This window comes from Dermacentor variabilis, chromosome 4 (genome assembly GCF_050947875.1).
Source record: "Dermacentor variabilis isolate Ectoservices chromosome 4, ASM5094787v1, whole genome shotgun sequence".
NCBI lineage: Eukaryota > Metazoa > Arthropoda > Arachnida > Ixodida > Ixodidae > Dermacentor > Dermacentor variabilis.
In genome coordinates this window covers 219,973,423-219,991,877 of record NC_134571.1, presented here as the reverse complement: position 1 = coordinate 219,991,877, position 18,455 = coordinate 219,973,423, and the positions used below count along the sequence as shown (strand labels likewise).

General features: G+C 48.5%; 1 protein-coding gene across 4 annotated transcripts in view; it reads left to right on the top strand.

Annotated features, from left to right (window-relative positions):
* LOC142580118 (acid phosphatase type 7) overlaps window positions 1-18,455 on the top strand; it is a 229,898-nt gene that overhangs the window by 55,551 nt on the left and 155,892 nt on the right. For all 4 annotated transcript variants that reach the window (XM_075690940.1, XM_075690938.1, XM_075690939.1 and 1 more), the window contains exon 3: window positions 9,809-9,991. In XM_075690940.1, coding sequence (XP_075547055.1) covers window positions 9,809-9,991 — 183 coding nt within the window. The remainder of the gene's footprint in view (window positions 1-9,808; window positions 9,992-18,455) is intronic.

Genomic DNA, 18,455 nt, shown 5'->3' with positions numbered 1-18,455 from the left:
GGACTTGTGATGATGGTCAAAAAGATTGCCAGCTCTGAACATGAAGAGAAGAAAAGTCGGTGAATGTCAGAAGGTGTTGATTGTCTCCTAAGGGGTAATTTCTGTTCTGCGAAGTCGAAGCTCTGTGTGAAAGCCAGTGTTGACTATTAATTTCCAAATATCTTACTTTACTTGTGTCCGACAAGGAGGGCGAGTTTGTAGTGACGCCTTAACAACAGTTCCAAGAGAAGGTACGAGAGGCTATATTTAATAATTTTGTGCAAACGCATTCAACCGCGGCAAGGTTCAAGAAGCCCGCAATTTCCCTTGGCAGAAAGCAAAATCTGGCTAATCTTGAGAAAGAAATAGAAGGGGCCGATGGAAACGGCTTGACTGTATTATTCTGGGCCGAAACCCACCAACCGGAGGCTCCTCTACGTTCGATAGTCACTGAGGCAGGTTCTTGGCAGGGTAGTCTTTCCAAATTCCACCAAAAAAGTTTGAACCGCCTTCCAATTGACGACCCGTTCAGAGTGTGTAATTCAAATCTTATTATTGATTGTTTCTCTCACGAAGGGAGGTCATTGGAAGCTAAATCAGCCTTTTTTGATTGACATTGCAGACCTTTCTTATTGCATTCCTCAAAGTGATATGTCAGCGACAGTGAAGGACAGTATTGAATTGTTGGGAACTGTGGGCTTCGAAAACCATGCGGGTATTTCTATGGAAATTTTTTAACGCTTTTACAATTTTAACTTTCTGCTACTTTTGTAAATCTTTAGCGCGGTAGGTTCATCCAGCGCGACGGAGGGTGCATACGCTTATGCATCACCTCCGTGCTGAGTGAATTGTTTTTAGCTAGTTTTGGACAGACGCACTCAAGCGTGCCTTGAAGACAAACAAATTTTAAAAATTTTTTGGTACGTCGATGACTTTCTGGTTGTCACGCACATTGGTCAAGATGTTAGGAACAAGGTGGTAGTCCAAATGACGTTAGCTGTTTTTAACTCATGCGCTCAACGTCTGAGCTTCACCCATGATCTTAACAACGAAGGTAGCCTACAGTTCTTGGATGTTGATTATTTCTTCAGAGACTCTCGGGTTTGTTATATGTACGAGCCATGGCAGAAAAAAAGTATGGTTAATTTTGATTCGGCCCACTCCAAATTAGTAAAGAAAAGGATCGCCAAGATATGCTTACGCACTGCCCCGGGCAAGTCCTACTCACACAGGGATCATTAAAGTACACATTTACAGGCAGTGCGCCTGACAAAGGCAGGGTTCCCTAGACAACTTGTGGCGTCCGTGGCTGAAGGACTGACAAAAGTGGTTAAAGCTGGTGATCGGGCGTTGACGATTGAGCGACAAGCTCATGAGCAGGCTAGATGCGTGGCACTGCCCTATATTCACCAGCTCACACACCGCCTTAAAAAGGTGGCGGAGAAAGGCAATGTGCGAGTTGTGCTCACGGCACCGGATAAATTCGGGAAACTTTACAAAGTTGTCAATGGCACCACTTGTAGGAAACCACCCTACCCGATTAAACATGAATTCAGTTATGTGGAGTGCAGGGCAAATGTGGTGTACAGAATTCGACTGTCATGCGGAAGTTGCTACATCGACCAAACGGGCCGGTGTATCAACGTTCGACTAATGAAGCACAAGCTGCTTGTCGAGGCACCATCGGGATCTCGGCACCTGGCGGCACATTGCAAGCGCTGTGAGAATGAATCCATGCCGCTCTTTGATAAGACTCAAGTGATCACTTCTAGCACAGGGCAGAGAGAGCGTGAAATACTCGAGGCCTTCCTTATTCATCAGCAAAAACAGGCTTGCGTCAGCAAACCTAACGTATCTTTGACGGCAAAAGAAATAAAATTCTTGCACAATAAGGTGCCAATGCGCATGCGCTTTAGGGATTGATCATGTAGACGTGTCTTTTTGCATATATATTTGTGTCATCCTGAGAATAAAGCCAGTGGATGTTAAGCGTTCGGTGTGTCTTTTTCATGTTCCTGTCCGTGTCCTTTTTTACGCACTGGTGCGATGTTCCCTCATACGAATAGCCACCAACTAGCCCAGCTTTCTGCCTTAAATTCAGGTAGATGCAGTGGAGGCTCCATGAAAGGTCCCTGTCAATAATCACACCTAAGAAGCGGTGAGACTCCTGGTATTTGATAGCCTGGACATTGAGGGAAACAGGGTGCCGTGCCATGGGTTTGCACGTAAACGCGAGTAACGCGCATTTTTCGATGGAAACACTAAGGCCTTGTATACGGAGATACAAATAAGTTCGGGTGACTGCCCGATAAATTCTTGCGTGCACATGAAGACGAGGCACTGCAGAAGATCAAAGAAAATTGTCATCAGCGTACATTGATAGGCGAATTGTCTTGAGTAATATTTCAGCAAGGCCAGGGCAACCACAGTCAGCTTAAAGAGAATAGGACTCAATACCCTGCCTTGTAGGTGGCCACCCTTACAACAGCAGTAAGATGACAAAGAGACGGTTAGCTATGACTAGCACCGTTAGCTAGACTAACACCCTGAAACTGATACAGAACTAACACAAACGGTACACAACTGCCAAATGGAACACTGTTTACATACTGCCACGTGGTGGTGACGCCAAAGAACACAGTAGCAATACTGTTAAACACAAAACTAACTTTTATTGGGCGAACCTGTGCCCACAAAAGAGGCTACACTTACAGCACAACGATAGCGGCGAACACGGTCGGCGATCGTCGAAAATCTGATCAGCGGGTCAAGCGCGTCGGCTTTTATAGAGCAGTCGTCGAATGTTCCAGACTAATCGTTCGGACCCGCGTGCCTTCCACAAAGTTCTATGCCATTCGCGTCAGGTGATGAAATCAGATAACATAAGGTTCGGCGACAACAGACATCGGATAGAAGCACCGATAACTTTCTAGAAACTTCGGATACATGCAGGCACGTCCAGCGCTGTGTGATTACATTTGTTAGGCGGCGAAACGTGGTTGCCCGATAAAGATAAGTACACGTGTCAATACCCCCCTCTTAAAGAGCATCGTCCCGATGCTACAAATATAGGAGAGCGAAACACAAAACGACACTTATTTAAAATAACTAACAAAACAACCAAAAGAAAAAGTCTTCAGGTCAGTTACGCGAAGCCCCAAAGTTCATTAACGCTGGCAGTACGGCTTGAGTCGCACAACGTGGACTACTTAAGGTCGTGAGCGGCGCCGCTGTGATAGCGAAATGCCGTCTGGCACGACCTCATAGTCCAGTGCGCCAATACGTCGGATGATCTTGTACGGTCCGAAATAGCGACGCAAAAGCTTCTCGCTCAGTCCTCGTCGGCGTACACGGGTCCGAACCCAAACACGGTCACCGGGTTGGTACTCGACGAAGCGTCATCGGAGGTTGTAGTGTCGGCTGTGGGTCCTCTGCTGGTTCTTTATTCGCAGGCGGGCGAGCTGTCGGGCTTCTTCGGCGCGCTGGAGATAGGTAGTCACGTCAAGGTTCTCCTCGTCAGTGACGTGCGGCAGCATGGCGTCGAGCGTCGTCGTCGGGTTCCTGCCGTAGACCAGCTTGAACGGCGTGATCTGTGTTGTTTCTTGCACCGCCGTGTTGTAAGCGAATGTTACGTACGACAGGACTGCATCCCAGGTCTTGTGTTCGACGTCGACGTACATCGCTAGCATGTCGGCGAGGGTCTTATTCAGCCGCTTCGTAAGGCGATTCGTCTGCGGATGGTAGGCCGTTGTCCTCCTGTGCCTTGTCTGACTGTATTTCAGAATGGCTTGGGTGAGCTCCGCTGTAAAGGCCGTTCCTCTGTCAGTGATGAGGACTTCTGGGGCGCCATGTCGCAGCAAGATGTTTTCGACAAAGAATTTCGCCACTTCGGCTGCGCTACCTTTCAGCAGTGCTTTAGTTTCCGCGAAGCGGGTGAGGTAGTCCGTCGCCACGACGATCCACTTATTTCCGGTTGTTGACGTCGGAAAGGGTCCCAGCAAGTCCATCCCGATCTGCTGGAATGATCGGCAAGGAGGCTCGATTGGCTGCAGTAATCCGGCTGGCCTTGTAGGCGGTGTCTTGCGTCACTGACAGTCTCGGCATGTTCTGACATAACGGGCGACGTCGGCGGTCAGGCGCGGCCAATAATACTTTTCTTGTATCCTCGATAGTGCCCGGGAAAATCCGAGGTGTCCAGCGGTCGGATCATCATGTAGGGCGTGCAATACTTCTGGACGAAGTCCTGACGGGACAACAAGAAGGCAGTTCGCGCGGACTGGTGAGAAGTTCTTCACGAGTAGATTGTTTTGAAGCGTGAAGGAAGATAATCCGCACTTAAATGCCCTCGGGACAACGTCGGTGTGCCCTTCCAAATATTCGACGAGGCCTTTTAGCTCCGGGTCTGCCCGTTGCTGTTCAGCGAAGCCTTCCGCACTTATCATTCCAAGGAAGGCGTCGTGACTCTCGTCGTCTTGCGGCGCCGGGTCAATGGGGGCGCGCGATAAGCAATCGCCATCGGAGTGTTTTCGTCCGGGCTTGTAGGTTACAGTGATGTCGTATTCTTGTAGTCAGAGGCTCCAACGCGCCAGTCGTCCTGAAGGATCCTTCATATTCGCTTGCCAACACAACGCGTGATGGTCACTGACGACTTTGAATGGCCTGCCATAAAGATAAGGGCGAAATTTAGCTGTAGCCCAAACGATGGCGAGGCATTCCTTTTCGGTCGTAGAATAGTTGGTTTCCGCTTTTGACAGCGACCGGCTAGCGTAAGCTATCACTTGTTCGACTCCGTTTCTCCTCTGGACTAGAACGGCACCGAGGCCAAGGCTACTGGCGTCAGTATGGATTTCTGTATCGGCGTACTCGTCAACGTGCGCAAGTACCGGCGGCGACTGCATGCGCCGTTTGAGTTCTTCAAATCCGTCGGCCTGCGGCGTTTCCCACTTGAACTCAACATCACATTTAATTAGACGTGTCAACGGCTCGGCGATGCGTGAAAAGTCCTTGACAAAGCGCCTGTAGTAGGCACATATGCCAAGGAACCTACGCACTGCCTTCTTGTTGATGGGTTGCGGGAACTGTGCGATGGCAGCTGTCTTGTGCGGGTCTGGACAGACACCAGATTTGCTGATTACGTGGCCTACGAACAGAAGCTCATCGTAAGCGAAGCGGCATTTTTCCGGCTTCAGAGTAAGCCATGACGACTTGATGGCCTCTAGTACTGTCGCAAGCCGCTTGATGTGATCGTCGCAATTTTCGGCGAAGACGACGTCATCCAAGTAAACGAGACAGGTCTGCCACTTCAATCCTGCTAACACCGTGTCCATGGCGCGCAGGAACGTTGCAGGCGCCGAGCACAGTCCGAATGGCATAACCTTGAACTCGTAGAGGCCGTCTGGGGTGATGAAGGCCGTCTTTTCGCAATCTCTTTCGTCGACTTCTATTTGCCAATAGCCAGACTTGAGGTCCATCGACGAGAAGTATTTAGCGTTGCAGAGCCGATCCAATGCGTCGTCTATTCGTGGGAGGGGGTATACGTCCTTCTTCGTGATCTTGTTCAGACGATGATAATCGACGCAGAAACGTAGGGTTCCGTCCTTTTTCTTTACCAGGACAACAGGGGATGCCCACGGGCTTTTCGACGGTTGGATGATGTCGTTGCGCAGCATTTCGTCGACTTGTTCTCTTATAGCTGCACGTTATCGCTGCGAAACTCGGTAAGGGCTCTGGCGGATTGGTCGAGCGCACTCCTCGGTGATTATGCGATGCTTGGCGAATGGTGTTTGTCGAATCCTCGATGACGTCGAAAAGCAGCCTTTGTATCGTCGGAGCAGATTTCTGAGTTGCTGTTGCTTAATCACGGGGAGACTTGGATTAATGTCGTAGTCTGGTTCGGGAACCATCGTCGTCGGGGTAGATGCGGCGGAATCCGAGAGGACAAACGCATTAGTGCTTTCCACAATTTCCTCGATGTACGCGATCGTCGTGCCCTTGCTGATGTGCTTGAACTCCTGGCTGAAGTTTGTCAGCAACACTTCAGTTTTCCCTCCATGCAGTTGAGCGATCCCTCTTGCGACGCAAATTTTACGGTCTAGCAGTTGACGTTGGTCGCCTTTGATGACGCCTTCTACGTGAGCGGGCGTTTCGGTGCCGACCGAAATAACAATGCTGAAGCGAGGCGGGATGCTCACTTGGTCTTCGAGCACACTCAAGGCGTGGTGAATACGAGGGCTCTCCGGCAGTATCGCTTTATCTACCGACAGCGTTATTGACTTCGACTTCAGGTCGATGATTGCGCCGTGTTGGTTCAGGAAGCCCATGCCGAGAATGACGTCGCGTGAACATTGTTTGAAGATAACGAAGGTGGCAGGGTAAGTTCGGTCATGAACGGTAATTCTTGCCGTGCAGATTCCAGTCGGCGTAATCAGGTGTCCTCCAGCGGTCCGAATTTGAGGGCCTCCCCATGCAGTCTTCACCTTCTTCAACTGGGCGGCGATTTGTCCACTCATGACGGAGTAATCGGCCCCTGTGTCGACTAAGGCGGTGACTGCCTCGCCGTCGACAAGCACGTCGAGGTCGGGGGTTCTTTGTCTTGCGTTACAGTTAGGTCTTGGCGTCGGGTCACGGCTGTGTCGCGTTGACCTGTGGCTGGTATGGGACGTCGTCAGGTCGTTTTCCGTCGTGCTATTCTTTGCTTTCACACTTCGTCGAGACGGCGGCGTGTCGTTATGTCGTCGAGGTAGTTCCTTCGGCGTCATCGTCGGCGGTGGAGGATCTTCGTCAGTTCGACGAACAGCAACCGCACCTCCATCGGTTGCTGCTTTTAGTTTTCCGGATACGGGCTTGCTGACCGGCCCCGGGCTGGGCCAGTGTATGGTCGGCGCTGCGGCGACAAAGTAACGACCTGGTGATGGCGAACGCGACGGTCGTCGAGAGCTCCACTCAGTAGCGGCGAGGTAGTCGGCGATATCGCGAGGGCGTTCACCTTGCTGCGGGCGCGGAGCGTTCACGGCGAAACCTCGCAGTCCCATCTCCCGGTATGGGCATCGTCGGTAGACGTGACCCGCTTCTCCGCAGTGGTAGCAGAGCGGGCGGCGGTCAGGAGCGCGCCAAACGTATGTCTTCCTCGGGTAGCTGCGCTGGGTGACGGGTGGGCGTGCTGGCGGCGGCGGTGGTGGTCGACGGAATTGCTGCATTACGGGGCCCTGGCGCGGTCGTGGAGGGGGACCCTGACGGCGGGCGACGGCGGCGTAGGTCATCGCTTGCGGCTGAGGCTGCGCCGATTCAGGGGCTACTCCGAGTTGTTGTTGGACCTGCTCACGTACGGCGTCGGCAATCGAAGCCACTTGAGGCTGTGATGATGGGAACAGCTTCCGTAGCTCCTCCCGCACCACAGCTCGGATAGTCTGGCGTAGGTCGTCGGTGGCCAGTGACTGAACTCCGGCGTAGTTTGTCGTGTTCGTGCGGCGGTCGAATTGCCGGTTTCGCATCTCGAGTGTCTTCTCGATGCTGGTGGCCTCGCGAAGAAACTCGTCGACGGTCTTCGGTGGGCTTCGTACCATTCCGGCAAAAAGTTCCTCCTTCACACCACGCATGAGTAGGCGGACGTTCTTCTTCTCGGGCATTTCAGGGTCGGCGCGGCAGAAGAGAAGGCTCATTTCCTCCGTGAAGATCGCGGTTGTCTCATTAGGTAGCTGCACCCGGGTTTCTAATAGCGCTTGGGCTCGTTCTCGGCGCACGACGCTTGCGAATGTCTGCAGGAAGCCGCTACGGAAAAGTTCCCAGGTCGTTAAAGTGGCTTCTCGGTTCTCGAACCACGTCCTGGCTGCGTCTTCCAATGCGAAGAAAACATGTCGCAATTTGTCGTCGCTGTTCCAGCTGTTAAACGCAGCGACTCTCTCATACGTCTCAAGCCAGCTTTCCGGGTCCTCGAAAGTTGAACCGCGGCACATCGGAGGCTCCCTGGGCTGCTGCAGCACGACGGGGGACGCTGGGGCTGCCATTTGGGTGGACTTGGTGGCGATCTTCGCAGTCGTCTCAGGCAAAAGTCCGTGCTCCAGGGGCAGTCCTTGCAGCCTGCGGCTACCTCGCTGGTTCTTGGCGACGTTGGTGTCTTCCGCGTGAGGACTTGGGTCACGGCTTTGTGGGCGCGTCCGGTACATGAACGCAAAGCACCTCCACCAGATGTCACATGGTAGTGACGGTGAAGAAAACAGCAATACGGTGGAATACAAAACTAGCTTTTATTGGGCGAACCTGTGCCCACAAAAACAGGCTACACTTATAGCACAACGATAGCGGCAAACACGGTCGGCGATCGTCGAAAATCTTATCAGCCGGTCAAGCGCGTCGGCTTTTATAGAGCAGTCGTCGAATGTTCCAGACTAATCGTTCGGACCCGCGTGCCTTCCACAAAGTTCTATACCATTCGCGTCAGGTGATGAAATCAGATAACACAAGGTTCGGCGACAACAGACATCGGATAGATGCGTCGATAACTTTCCAGAAACTTCGGATACATGCAGGCGCGTCCCGCGCTGTGCGATTACATTTGTTAGGCGGCGAAACGTGGTTGCCCGATAAAGATAAGTACACGTGGCAATGTAATGTGACGACACACAAACCATGGTGGGACATGGAAGCACCGCACGAGTGCATTGCACACGAAACGTTCCGCTAAGACAACTAGTTTAGCGATAACTTGACGAATTAAATTTTTCATCCCGTGCGTTCGTGCAATTAATACGTAGGATGTATAAAGCTGCAGCCGAAAATTCTGCCGCACGACACATCTGGTACGTGAGCTTGCGCTGCTGGTTACCGAAGCATTCTTTATTTTTTACGCCTAGGTAATCTGGCAGAAAGAGACGCATGACATATGAGAGACATATGGCAACCACCCCCCATCTGACACCCCATGCTCACGCCCCGTCCCCCGGGGCCACGCCACTGCGTAGGCCTACTTGAATTTTGGGGATGGGCCAACTGAAACTTGGGAAACAAAAGCAAAAGTTAAATAACTGTCGAGTCGAAGAATGCTACGCATTAGGAGACAATTATCTGAAGTGCTACAGTTTTTTTATTGCCATTTTACGCTAACTACAGCCGCATTTAAGTTACTGTATGTGATTTTCAACCAAATTAATTTATTATGGGTCATAGACGTAATGTGCCCAAAATGTGCGAGCCGTGTGATTTGCGCATTAATGCTGCCTACCTTACGGAAGCTTGTCTTGGGCGTTTTCTAAGGGTTCTTATTGCAAACAACGAAGGATTTTACAGCGTGCCTACTGCAAGGTGGCGGACAGGTGGGCAAGTGGTGCGGATTCATGGAATCAAGACAAAGAACAGAGGCTTGACATGCACTGCACTTACAACATACTTTTGTTAGAGTTAAATTCTTACATATATCACCAGATGCCACACTAAAGAAGAAAAATTGCCATGCTACATTAACAGAATGAAGTGATAACGAAAACAATGAAAATACGTTGTCACATACATAAACCAAGAACACGAAGGACGGTAAGAAGTAAGGCTGATTAATCCTTTCCCTATAGGGTAACACGTCTCATTAAGTAGTCACATGCTTCTGCTGCAAGAGTGACATAAGCGTGGCTAATGTGTCTCGTAATCTGTTGGTATAAAAATGCTTCAGTTACCAGTTTATTAACTGGTAACTGAAGCATTTTTATACTAACAGATTACGACAGATTACAACAGATTACTGGTCCTTACCAGTATGCCTACTGGTAAGGACCCTAGAAATTAGAATTGCGCTTAACTATCGCATCTGCTGATTGAGTGTTGGCTGCGGCGCTACCTGCAGTGTACCATTGTGGTTCTCGGATGGGCTGGAGTGCCACCTTCTGGTTCCGGGCGAAGAACGCCAGCGCCAGGTGGAGTCCCCGGCTGGCCGTGTTCGGGGACATGGGCAACGTGAACGCCCAGTCGCTGCCTTTTCTGCAGGAGGAGGCCCAGAAAGGAACCATCCATGCCGCCCTTCACGTTGGTGAGAGGAAGCCTTAACACTCTCTCGCTATTTCGGACCCCTATTGTGGACTTTATTTTTGTACGCCTCAGTTTCTCGTTTCACTGCTTTTCTTCCACCAACCTTCCGATCTCCTCTTACTGGTCTCTATTGTGGACATGTTTACTTCCCCCCTGCTCTCGCTGCACCCAAGGGCTTGAAGGAGGCCAATGATTTCTAAATCGACCGCTCGGCAGACATCTTCACATTCTAAGACAACATGCTCCATCGTTCCCCTAGCTTTAACGCAGCAAGTACATGCTTCATCTTCCTTCTTATACATCGTTCTATAAGTGCGTGATCTCAGGCATGCTGATCTCGCCTCAAAAAGTAATGAACTTGGCTTTGAGTTATCTTGTTTCTTTTCTGATTTCGTTTCTTCCTCCTACATACTTACTCATGGCAGGTTTCTGTTCTATTGCCGCCATTCACGGGATTATCTCAGCATCTGTGACTTTCCGCTTGACGCTCTTTGTTGCTATGTTACGCACCATAGAGGCCGCGCACTTGCTGGTAAGCTTCCTATTTATTTACCTCCGCTGCGAATCAATGTTGTTCCTGTACAAATACCTGAACACTCTCCCGGCCCATTTACTTTATTCCATATTCCTCAGTCATTCTTCATAATTCATTTGACTGTGAGCTTCCGTCACTTCAAATCTAGTCCAGCCCTTATCATCTTGCACAGTTTCATTTTTACTCTTCCCGCGAGCGCCCATAGCGAGGCGTCCCACTGACCTTTGGTTGCCATCGAATTCTGATCCTATCCCTGCTTTCAAGCAAACAACCGCATTTAGAAATGCAAGTCATGGAACCATTACACTATTCCAAATGCCCCGGAGCACCTCGTACCTATTGTATCCCCATAGCCCTCTGTGTTTCATTATGTGCGCTTTTCTCTTCCCTTTTACTATTTTTGTTGTTTCCTGTGTTTCCATACATCTGTTGCCTTCGCTTATCCAGATAGGCAATATATATGTAGAAACACCGGAAAAACAATAACAGTAAAAGGGAAGACCCATTGGCCAGAAGCAGCGCCACTTGAAGACAGCTAGGCTCGGCTTTTTACATGAGCCGTCGAAGGTTCCGGGGCAATCGCTGGTGCCCGCGTTTCTTCCAGAAAGTAGTACAGGGGCGCTATAACGTAAAGCTATTCCAAACTTTTCTATTGCAATTCGGCAAGTAGCCATCCGCGATTGGTTGAAAACTTTTTGGACCACCCCTACTTCGCGTCTCTGTCACTCGTCACGAAAACCGCGATAGCTCCCCATCTGATATGACGTGTACACACTGACTATGCATGATTTGATCGAACGAAAGAAAAATAGTTATTTCTGATTCGACGCCTTTTTGCCATTAGCCCTCTGCTATTGGTCAAAAGCTTTCGGGCTGCACCCGCTTCACCTGCCTGTCACGTGACGTCACAAAAGCGCGGAAACTTACCGCGTAAAAGTGACGTGCACGCGTTAAAGATGCCTTAATATGCCGAACAAAACTGAATTTTCTTCTGAATAGCTGCCGGCTGCCCCGTTCCGAAAGGAATAAAAGATGAATGAATGAATGCTTTATTTAGACAATACATTGTCTGGGATGTAGGGGCTAAAGGCAGATGCAACTGCCTGACAAAGGCCCCCCTAGCCGTACATTGCTCAGGGGGTGTAACATCATGAAAATACAGTGGAACAATGTAGAAACAAGAAAAAGAACAAAATGTATGCGGCAGGCAATCCTGTATACAAAGAAGTAAGATTGCTACACTTTATACATAATATATCATCAATAATGCGCGAGAACATGGAAATATTTAAACAAGGAAATAATACGCATGTGTCTTTCATAACAATATATAGCAAATAGGAGAAAAACGTAAGAGAAAGAATGACTAAAATAAAAGGAAAAGTTATCGAGACCGCAAGGACAGTTAAGTACCATTAGGAACTTAGCATAAGATAATTCCTAACCTTTTTTTAGACTGTAAGCAGATCTGCATTCCTGAATCATAGTAGCGATTTCTGGATTATTATTTAGGAAATGAAGTACTAGGTAGGCGAGTGTCTGAGTACCATATTTGGTTTTAAACATAGGTGTTCTAAGTCTGTTATGCCTAAGGTGATATTGCGAGTTGTCGGATGACAAAAATGGGGACAGTCTATTTGGGTCATGCAGAATTTCCCTATGTACATACATAGCAAGCATTAGTTGGAATAGATGATCTATTGTCAGTATGTTTAGCTTGGAAAAGTATGGTGCAGTGTGGTCACTGCGTTAAAAGTTTTCTATGCAACGCACAGCTCTTTTTTGCACGATTATTAACCTATCTAAATTCGTCTTAGTAGTTGTACCCCAGATTAGCAGGCAGTAGTGTATATGTGAATGAACAAGGGCATATTATAGCTGTAGTTTTAACCATTATGGCACCAATGTTCTCGTATTATAAAATATAGAAATTGCCCTGCACATATTTGCATGCATCTTGTTTACATGTGGCGTTCAGCTCAAGTTTTCTTCAAAGGCGACACCTAGAAACTTATAAGTAGAAACCTGTTCAATAGCACAATATTTAAGTCTAATAGAGGTACTATAGTCATCAGGCTTATTACGGCTTTTGAAAATAATATACTTAGTCTTTTGTACATTTAGGTGAAGTTGATTACAATGCAACCAGTTTCATAGATTAGTTAACAACCTATTAGCTACCTTTTGAAGTTCAAATAGGTGTTTACCTGTAAAAAAAAAATACTTGTGTCGTCTCCATAGAGAACTATGTCAGGAGTTCTTGGTATGTTCACAAGATCATTTATTTAAAGAATAAAGAATAATGGTCCAAGGATACAGCCTTGCGGTACGCCATATTTTATCGGCTGTAATAGGGAACGGTAACCATTTAGGCTAGTAAATTCCAACATGTTGGATAGATAACTGCGTATCAAATTTAATACCAAACCTCTAACACCGTGGTGTGGAAGTTTGCGAAACGAAATGGGATGCTTAAAAGAATCGAATGTCTTCTTCGTTCACCACTGTTCGGTGCCCCCGCATACTGTTTGTTGAGGCGTGAAACCACTATGCACGTTAGAGCGTCACATTTCCCTACGCGCAGACGAAGCCCGCCGGGCAAGTCAAACAGGCTGTCGAGAAATAGAGGGCTTTAAACGGGCGACGCGCGAAAGTTCAGTCTATGCAGACCATTTGATGTGAGACGTGCTTTGCAGTAGGTTAATTCGCTGATACGCTCAGTAATAACATAGGGTCCAACATAGTGGACCAGCAGTTTTTCACATAATCCACGTTTCCTGGTTGGTTTCCAGAGCAACACTGAATCACCAGGGTCATATATCGCGTGTCGGCGTCGGCGGTCGCAGCGTGCCTTCGAGCGGTCTTGTGAAACAAGAGTGCGTAAAGTAGCAAGTCGTCGGGCTTCTTCAGCAAGACAGACTGTCTCTGATATACAAAGATTATCGTGGCTGGAGAACAGGAAGATAGTGTCTAATGTATAACGAGGCGGACGAGCGTAAAGAAGAAAGAAGGGACTGTAGCCCGTAACTTCGTGCTTTGAGGTGTTAAACGCGTACGTAATGAAAGGTAGCTGTCCCAGTTCTTATGACCTGACGCGACACACATGGATAGCATGTTAGTAAGAGTTCTGTTCGTGCGTTCCGTAAGGCTATTTGTTTGGGGATGATACGGGGTGGAATGTCGAAACCTTGAAGCACATAGACGATGCATCTCTTCGACCACGTCTGCAGTGAACTGCCACCCACGATCGCTGATGATGACTCTGGGACGTCCATGTCGGAGAATGAAAAAACGCAGCAGAAAAATACACACTTCGGTTGCAGTAGCCGATGGTATTGCAGCTGTCTCACAGTAGCGTGTCAAGTGATCGGCACACACGATAATCCAGTGATTCCCATCGGATGAACGCGGGAAAGGACCGAGGAGGTCGATGCCAACTTGCTCGAAGGGAGTGCGGGTGGGTGGAACTGGATGGAGTTGACCAGGAGGAGCACTCGTCGGATGCTTGTAACGTTGACACTCGCTGCAGCTGGACACATACTGGGCGGTCGTCTGGCGCATTTTAGGCCAGTAAGACCTTTCTTGAAGGCGGTAGAGAGTTCGCGCAGAACCCAAATGACCAGATATTGGATCGTCATGCATAGCGCGCAAGACGGTTACATGGAGACACTCCGGGACCACCAGAAGATATCGTGGGCCTGTAGCAGAATAGTTTTTGTAAAGAACCCCATCACGAACACAGAAACGAATGGATGGTGCTGATTGCCTTCCAGTAATGAGCAGTGGTTCCAAAGTTCTGTCTTTTTGTTGCTCGACCTTGAAGGTATTTATATCAGGAAATCCCAGCTCCAGTGATGCGATGTAGTAGTCGAAGTTGTCCGCGTCGCAGTCCGTCGTTGGAAGCGGCATACGCGAGAGGCAGTCAGCGTCGGCGTGTCGGCGGCCGCTTTTATAAGAAACGGTAAAGTCATATTCCTGTAAACGAAGTGTCCAACGCACAAGCCGGCCCGACGGATCACGGAGATCAACCAACCAGCAGAGAGAATGATGATCTGTTACCACAGTGAAGGGGCGCCCGTACAGGTACGACCGGAAGCGCTGTACTGCGAAAATAACTGCAAGACATTCTTCTCTATAACGGTGCAGTTACGCTCGGACTTACTTAAAGAGCGACTCGCATAGGCGACGACGTGTTCTTTGGTGTCGACGCGTTGAATAAGGACAGCGCCGGTGCCAATACCGTTAGCCTCCGTATAAACTTCTGTGGGAGCCGCTTGGTCGAAGTGTCGGAGAATGGGATGGGACGTCAGACGAGACTTCAGCTCACGAAAACTAGCTTCACATTCAGGAGTCCATTCAAAGGGAACGTCCTTCTGGAGGAGGCATGTCAGCGGATACGCGATGTTGGCAAATCCACAAATAAACCGGCGGAAGTACGAGCACAGCCCTAGGAAACTGCGTAGCTCTTTTACATGGCGAGGTTGCTTGAAGGCTTCCGCCGTAGCAGTCTTCGCTGGATCAGGTCGTATACCGTCCTTATCCACTAGGTATCCCAGAACGAGTGTCTGGCGCTCTCCAATATGACACATCTTCGAGTTGAGCACCAAACCCGCTTTGTCCAAGCAGTCTAGCACAAGATCGAGGCGTGCGTTGTGCTCATTGAACGTGCGCCCGAAAATCGCTACATCGTTTACATAGCACATGCATACTTCCCACTTCAAACCACTCAGGATGTTGTCCATGAAGCGCTCGAAAGTTGCAGGCGCATTACAGAGCCCGAACGGCATCACATTAAATTCAAAAAGTCCATCTGGTGTTACAAATGCAGTTGTCTCCTTTTCTGCCTTGTGCATAGGAATCTGCCAGTACCCAAACCTCAAGTCAACAGACGAAAAGTAAGACGCTGATCAAAGGCAGTCTATAGCATCATCAATACGCGGAAGAGGATATACGTCCTTTTTAGGGATGGTGTTGAGGCGGCGGTAGTCAGCAGAAAATCGCCATATACCATCTTTCTTTCTAACCAGAATCACTGGCACTCGCCATGGACTACAGGATTCTTGGATTACATTCTTATTTAACATTTCGCGGACTTTTCCATTGCTCACCTTGCTTTCCCATGGTGAGACTCTGTGTGGTTTCTGTCGCAACGGTTGGGCAGATCCCGTATCTATGCGATGGTGTATACGAGAAGGAAGAAACAATTGTGGCCCCTCTTGCTGGAAAAAGTCAAATAGTCGGGCATGTTTTAGCAGAATATTCGCCACTTCGTGACGCTGCTTAGTGCTGAGTGGCTTGTTTAACATAGTCAGAAATGAGGAGTGCGCCGCAGGGCAGGCATTAACGAAATGGCGCTGATCAGCAGAATCAAGGGCCTCTGTCAGAATGGCGAGCGATAGCACTTGATCTTCATGGTAGGCGGCAAGTTTCAGACCCTGTGGTAGTATTGCAGGTTCACTCGAACAGTTTACGGCCCATAAGTTAGTGCGTCCCTGAACAACTGACAGCGTGCAATAAGGTATCAGTACATTCCTCTTGATGCAACTCAGATAAACGGGCTCCACGGTAGCGTCAAACGTTCCGTCGGTGGTAGGGAAAAAGGCAACTGAAACACACGTTGCGGATAACGGAGGCACAACTGTATCCCGGGATACACAAAGCACACTTTCACGATACGGCGGGCCTTCCATAAACACAGCAGAAAAGCTCGTACCTACACTGATTTTACCCGTTTTGCAGTCGACGGTGGCACCACACAGTTTCGAAAAATCAAGGCCCAGGATTACGTCATGCGTAGAATGAGGTAGGACAGCAAACTGCGCGTTAAATATTTGACCACCCAAGGTAACGTCTACATAACACACGGCCACAGGATACAACAACTCCCCACTTACTCCGCGAAACGTGTCGGCACGGTCCCAGCGAAACATCACTTTTCGTCCAAGAAGGCTTTTGAACACAAGAATCGTCACCGAAACGGTTGCTCCCGCGTGTCCACTAAGGCCATGGATGAAACCCCGTCAATTAATACAGACACCTTATTCTTAAACATACAAATGGTTGGAGGTATCTCTGTCGACATCGAAGATTGTCCAGCGACCTCACCTCCAACGGCCGCGCTGGCTAGTTCACCGGAGGTGGCGACGGCTATCGACGCCGCAGAGAGGGCGATCGGCTTACACAAGGAGCGGGTGATGGTGTCAAGCTGCGATCGGATGCTGGAGAACGGTTCCGCAGCGGCTCCGGTTGCTGGTGAGGCAAGCTTCCTAAATATGTGTGTGAGGGCGAATATGTTTCGCCCAGACGACGGATGGCCTTGATCAGCTGAGCGCCTGTCGAGATTCAGCTATTGTTGTTGTTGTTGTTGCCCTGAGTGGCCGTGGCACATACCCACAGTGGTGGATTGGCCAAGAATTGGGCGGTTCAATTAGGTGCCTAAAAATAATAATGATAACAAGGGAGTTAACAATTTGGGCGTGTGAGTTTAAAAATAAACGTTTTGTGTTTGGAGAAAGAAGGAAATAATGAGATGAAAACCGGGTATAAGATAATAATAATAATAATAACAATAATAATTAATAATAGATAAGAAATAAAAGAAAGCTATGGTTGGGAAAGAGAACGTATAATCTAACATGGAAATCGATTGGTTTCAATTAGGTAATTTTGGATCGCCAAGCAAACATTTCTGCGGCTGAACCCAACAATGGAGGCTCCAAAAGATAGGATCACAGGCACTGATAAAGTTAGACCAATAGAGCGAAGCGGGATTTCGAGTAGCCATTTTCTTATAATAGAAAAACGTCTCCAAGACAACAAGAAATGGTCGATTGTCTCCGCTTCGCCACAGAATGGGCATAATGGTGAGGGGACCAGACCAGACCTGTGGAGGTAGAAGTTCAACGCAGGTATACGGCAGCGCAGCTTCGTGATGGACACTTCAATTTTCCGTGTTCGGTAAAAATTTGTTCCAAGGGTGCAGGAGATGTCCGTAATCCACAGAGTTAGTAATTGCGGAGCCTGATACTGACTGTATAATGATACTCCTGCGAAATCTAGCTGCAGTAACATATGCAGTCAAAGGACAGCAAGGAAGAATCGGGCCACTTATCGATGCCTTGGCTAGAGAGTCTGCAATTTCATTATTGATTAGTCCTTTATGGCCAGGCACCCAAATCAAACGCACGCTTCTCAAGTAACCAGGTACCAATGATTGAAATGTCTCATCACGCGAGAATCACTAGAAGCAGTAAGGGATGAGCACAATGATAAAGAATCAGTGACTATCACGGCTGATGTAATTGATGGTCCTAATTTGCGTAATGCCAGCACCACGGCCATGAATTCGGCTAAAAAAATCGGTATGAAATTTGGCAGCCGAAGAGAAAATGTCCAATCAAGAATCAGGGAAAATATTTCTACACCTGACTTTTCTTCACATTGTGAAGCATCTGTAGCAATTACAAGGTTGTTTGAAGGTTTTTCAGGTGATCTTGTAATATACCGTCTAGAATACGGTGTGGAAGTACTTTTGCATTATTACGAAAGATGTCATCAAATTGAATGTCCGTGGCAACAGCTCTGTCGGTAACAGGAAGTACATCGCATATGCGCACGCCCAAAGAGTCAACTAATTTTTGCACGAATATGATTTGCTGATTATGTAGTCGCGGCCAGATGACCCCAAAAAACAATGCAGGTTGTGAAATAAAGATTATTTGGAGATGACGTAGTGGTGATTCGTAAATCCTTAAGAACGTCTGCACCGTCAAAAGCCGGAACCTGCACGAAAGTGGCGGAACACGAGATTATAGATAAAGAATAGAATTTGCAACAAATTTAGGAAGACCTAAACACAGACGTAATGCTTCTCTTTCTAAGAGGATTAGAGGACGGGACATGTAGGCTGGAGCTCCAAAGAAGAGCACGC